The following is a 5,228-nucleotide window of genomic DNA, read 5'->3' on the forward strand; positions in this document are numbered from 1 at the left end:
AATAAATTATTATTATTACAATATTTATCGATTCTATTATTGACATTACTACAATTTTATTTTTTTCCCTTCGCATTTTTCTTAAATTAACTTTTTTTTGCCATTAGAAGTCGATTATTTATTTTATTAAATCTATAAATGTCATTGTTTTTTGATTGACTATTCTTTTTATCCTTTCTTAAGAATTATTATTTGTATCTATTTATTTTATCTTAATTTTTTTTCATAACATTGTAAATAGTTAGGGGTGTCTTTTGCATGATATTGTTCCCCCCCCCATAATCAATTGTTAAAAAATAGAAAGTAACTGTTATATTAACCATGTTAGGCCCAGCAGGCGGATCTGGTATTAATTTAAAAATACATATTCATATTTCACATATGGTAAAGAGAAGCACCATGCCAGAGCTGAGAAAGAATAAAATTGAACAAAAACTAATTATCACTAATAATTAGGTTTAAAGATTTAGAGAAACCAGTAAAATTTTGTCCAACTAATATCCGGCATTTACCTAACATTAGTAACTCTTGATTATGCCCTGATCCAACATTACTACAATAGTTGGAAAGCTCTTCTAGCTCATTCTAATAAATTTTATATTTTAAGTCTTTATTGGGGAGAAAAGTAGTGCAGTATAATTAACCTATTAATTACTGTTAATCTATCAAAAATTATTTCAATAACATACTTTTAATCGGCCTCTGACTTGCTTCTGTTGATGAATGGTAATTGAATTCAAATCTATTTCTTCTAAGCTTGTTATATTGTTTGTGTCACATAAAAAATCTTTAATAGAATTCCAATTTACTTCACTTTTATTTAGAATTATTATTACACATTCAAATATTATCAAAGTGATTTCTGAAGGATTCTCCTGAGCACTAAAAAAGAACATTACACCCCCCCCCCAAAAAAAAAATTAGAAATTATTCTTAAGCAAAAATATAAGCAAAATAATAAATTATAATAACCTTATTTGTTTGAAAGTTTCAGTATCAACATTTTTTATTGATTCAATGGCTTGATAAATATCTTCCATTGTTTTTTCTAAACCAGTTTGAATTTCTCCCATGTGAAGAGTTAATTCTTCATTTAATAGTTTAATTTCTTTTTTTTTTTCTTCTACAGAATTCTTCATAGAATTTAATTTGTCAGAAACTAAATCAAAAAAATCTTTATGTACACACACACATATTGGTTATAAAAAAAATTAATAAAGGCTTTATTTAAATATTGATATACTTATTTAGGCCTAAGTAATATAAATTGTACGAGGTTAAACAAAACATAAAACAACCTTTTGACATGGTCATTAAAATGGTTGTACAGATGTTCTCCTTTTCTTTCACAATTGATTTTTGGCTATCTATTTTGATATGCAAAACTTTCAAATCTTTGATAGCTTCATTGACTTTTTCAATAGCAATTTCAAAAAGTTGGTTCTGTTAAATAAAAATTGTGACAAGGATTATAATCAAGTATCATCAAATAAAGTAATAGAGATAAAATAAATACAATAACATTTACCTGCGCTGTAATTTGAAAATGCTTCATTTCAAATAAATGTAAATATAGTTTAATAAAGTCTAAGTAATGTTTAGGTGTAATATATGCCTGGAAACAAATACTCTCCGTTTTTTCTAAATATTCACTTGATCTTTCATGTACATAAACTATGGATTCAACTATAGATTTCTTAAATTGTTCTGGAACATTGACAGCCTATACATAAAAAATATATTTTTGAAGGTCTTAAGAGGCAAATTATATTTCATAATAATCACGTTGTACGTTTTTTTTTTTTTTTTATACAAACTAAATTGTAAAACTTCTATTTTTTCCTTTTTCCATAGTGTACATGTTATGAAACAATTACTCTGTGAATTATATGATATAGATAATTCACAGAATGATTTTTCCTGAATTATATTACCTTTTGCCTCACCAATCAGATAAAAAAAAAAACCTTAATAAGCGTGGGACCACTGAAAATACGTTACATTAAAGTGCAAATAGTCATTTTAGATGAACCCAAGGTTTGTAGGTTTTAAATCCATGGTGAGCTAACACAAGAGTACCATACCACTTCTAACAGGGACCTAAGGTGAAATTTATTTGAGGTTACTAAGGTGATACCTTAAAATTCTAAAATACCTTTCAAATCAATCATTTTTTATCAATAGCATTCATCATTAAAGGTTTTGTTGGGTTTTAGCTTCTGCATTGTTTTCTCTCTATAAAGATTTGGTCTTACAGTCAATTTCAATGGTTTATTTGGAGTTACATTTACATTTAAGATTTCATAAGTATGTCCATTTTTCGTATATGTAATAAGAGGTTCATATTACTGACTAAAAGAAGTAGAAAATATTCTTAAACAACAGGAATCAGACCCTTTAAAACTTAGTTCAAACACACAACAAAAAGGTAAACAACCAAAATCATCCAATGGGCAGCAGTTTAATAAAAAAAAAAAAAAAAGGAAAACTGAAGAAATACTGGCTCAATTCAGATTTTGTTCTAGGAATCTTTCAAATGATAAGATATCTACCTGACAACATATTGGTCACTCTCAGTGTCACTCGGTCTCAAAATCACATCAAGGGTTCTAATAAGGTTAAAATTTCTCAAAAAATAGAATGTAGACTGATCTTTTGCGATATAAATGGATTTAAAAATTTATTTAAATTTACCAGTAATGAATGCAAAGTTATTAGAAGGAACTCAGGGTTATGTTTTGTAGAGACGAGGCTAACAGAAGATAATTTCTTACTCCCACCATGGTTACATGATTACACCCCGTATAATAATAATGGAATAAAACTAAATCTTACTGGCTGTGCTAGTGGAGGTCTGCTAACCTTAATCCATAACTCAGTTGCTTAAGATATCTCAGTCCAATTTAAAAATCGTTATTGGATATTTAACAGCATGACAATAGAAAACATTCAAATAGTTTTCGGGAACATCTAATTTTCTCTTTCATGTGATATTGATCTTTGTTTTGAAGAGTTGAGCGAATTAATATATAATATTTTTATTAATTATCCTGCCGCCCGATTAATTTTAAATGGGGACTACAATGGACATGTAGGTAATTTAAACACTTTAGATGATTCTTGTCAACTCAAATCTTTTCGCCTCAAAAATAAGTGAGGGAAACTGTTGGTGGATACTATGGAATCATTAGGTCTCATACTATGTAATGGACATTCATCTTCAGACAAACCAGGAAATCATACATTTGTATCAAACTCAGGGCAAAGTACAATAGACCTAGTATGGATAAATGATAAAACCCTTGATATTTTCAATGACATGGAGGTAACACTTATGTCCGACCCTCTAGACCATTTGGCCTGTATAACCTCATTACGAATACCTTCATCACAAAAACTTAATCTTCCCTAACATAATAATTGTTCAAACAATGTAGCTTGCCCTGTCAACAGACGCATCAAATGGGATGAAAATAAAACCAACGACTTTAAAGCACATTTATCTAGCTCTGATAAAATATACTACAATTCTCAAGATTCAAACTCATTATATACCAATTTCATTCAAAGTATGTTTTAACTCAATATATTATTTCAATGGTTCAGCAGTATTGAGAAAACCCAAACTATTCTAGAGTTAAAAGAAATTTATTGGAACGAGACAACCATTCTGCTCTGTAGGATATTACATTACCAGTGAAAAATTCCCTTATACTTCGCTCAAGATATTTAAAATCAATGTACCTAGAGTGCTTTGTTCATAATCTATAGAAATTTATCCAGAACACTTCCGATCTGTACTACAAATCATTTACCTCATTGATAAATCTTCTTCCAACTGCATAAAGAGCTTCAGTAGGCCAAGAGGTCATCCAATCAATTGTTGCATTATTAATCAAACCAGGAAATTTTAAAAATTTACTCCGGAGAAAATCCATTGAAGGTGTCATCAAAAGTAATATATGAAGAAATTGTTTACATTTAATTTCTAAATGTTTCCAAATTTCATTTCTATAACAACAGTTATTAATTTTATAAGCATATATTTCAATCAAAGCTATTACTCTAAGATTAAAAATCTGTACAACAATATTTTACAGATGTTTATAACTAATATTGATTAAACCAAAGACCTTGGGGTTTATAATAGGATTTTGGAGATCATAAGATAAGCATAAAAAATGTTTTAAGATTATTTTCAACTGGATTGTAAAATGATTGGAGAAGAATTAAGTTTATTTTATATTATTTTTATATTCTAAATTATTTTATTTTGAAGTTTAATTCTAGCAATCAGAGTTTCGCATTAGCTAGCTAATGTTTAGTTAGCTAAGGTACAAACTAATAGCTAATTGTTCCCTTAAAAAATTGGAACTAATTTAGCTATTGACTTTTAGCTAATGTTAAATCTTACAACTAAATTAATTGTTTTTATTGGAAGAAGATAGTTGATCTTATAAGGTAGACTAGAGGAAGATAGTCCGGCTAGCGGTCAATAAAGGTTTCAAAATAGTAACTAAAAACTATTTATTGTCAATCAATGTTTTGCCCCAATCTGCAGGGCTTTGTCAGCCTAACTAAGAAAAAATAAGATACAGACATTTTAGAATTAACAGAACATTAAAAATATAAAACATTTCAAAATAATTGTTAAGTTTAAAAAGTATATAAAAAAAAAAAACTAAAAATAATAAAATATTACTAATAACAATATGAGGAAATATACATGTTGGTAGATTGGAGACAAGTTTTTAATAACTGGTTAATGTATATTAGACATATAATTGCAGGAGACTACTCATTAAAACTAGTTTAAAATATGGTAGAGAGGTAAATGTATAAGGTACAATCTGTCCCTACTCAGGAAGCTATCCTTTTTCTACCTGGGCCCTGTTTCATAATGAAAGCTGATATGGTTCATAAATACAAGTATAGAAACAAGGTGGTAATAACTCTAATACTTATTTTTTTCATAATAGGGAGGACTATTAGTGATATTACAGGAATTAATAAGTACTAAAGTAGAAGTTACTATTGTACAAGTCAGTGTAATTGAAGTAACTGGATTGTAGATTTATCTATAATACTATTAGTATTAGTTTGTACTTTACTATGAAACAGGGCCCTGGATTTCCTATTTTTCTTCTCAGTTGGCATCATCACTTTATTCTTATCAGGTTATTCTGACTTTTGTTCATTTTTATCCAATTTCTTTTTTTTTTCTTTAT

The 5,228-nt window shown here is 28.0% G+C and overlaps 1 protein-coding gene across 1 annotated transcript in view; it reads right to left on the reverse strand.

Annotated features, from left to right (window-relative positions):
• Positions 1–5,228, reverse strand: part of LOC106684648 (dynein axonemal heavy chain 10) — a 114,757-nt gene that overhangs the window by 42,410 nt on the left and 67,119 nt on the right. The window contains exons 22-26 of the mRNA XM_067051521.1: positions 3,816–4,011; positions 1,529–1,723; positions 1,299–1,443; positions 973–1,159; positions 690–882 (exon numbers count right to left, since the gene is read on the reverse strand). Coding sequence (XP_066907622.1) covers positions 690–882; positions 973–1,159; positions 1,299–1,443; positions 1,529–1,723; positions 3,816–4,011 — 916 coding nt within the window. The remainder of the gene's footprint in view (positions 1–689; positions 883–972; positions 1,160–1,298; positions 1,444–1,528; positions 1,724–3,815; positions 4,012–5,228) is intronic.

The sequence above is a fragment of the Halyomorpha halys genome, unplaced genomic scaffold (genome assembly GCF_000696795.3).
Source record: "Halyomorpha halys isolate HHAL.00 unplaced genomic scaffold, Hhal_1.1 Scaffold598.1, whole genome shotgun sequence".
In the NCBI taxonomy this organism is placed as follows: domain Eukaryota; kingdom Metazoa; phylum Arthropoda; class Insecta; order Hemiptera; family Pentatomidae; genus Halyomorpha; species Halyomorpha halys.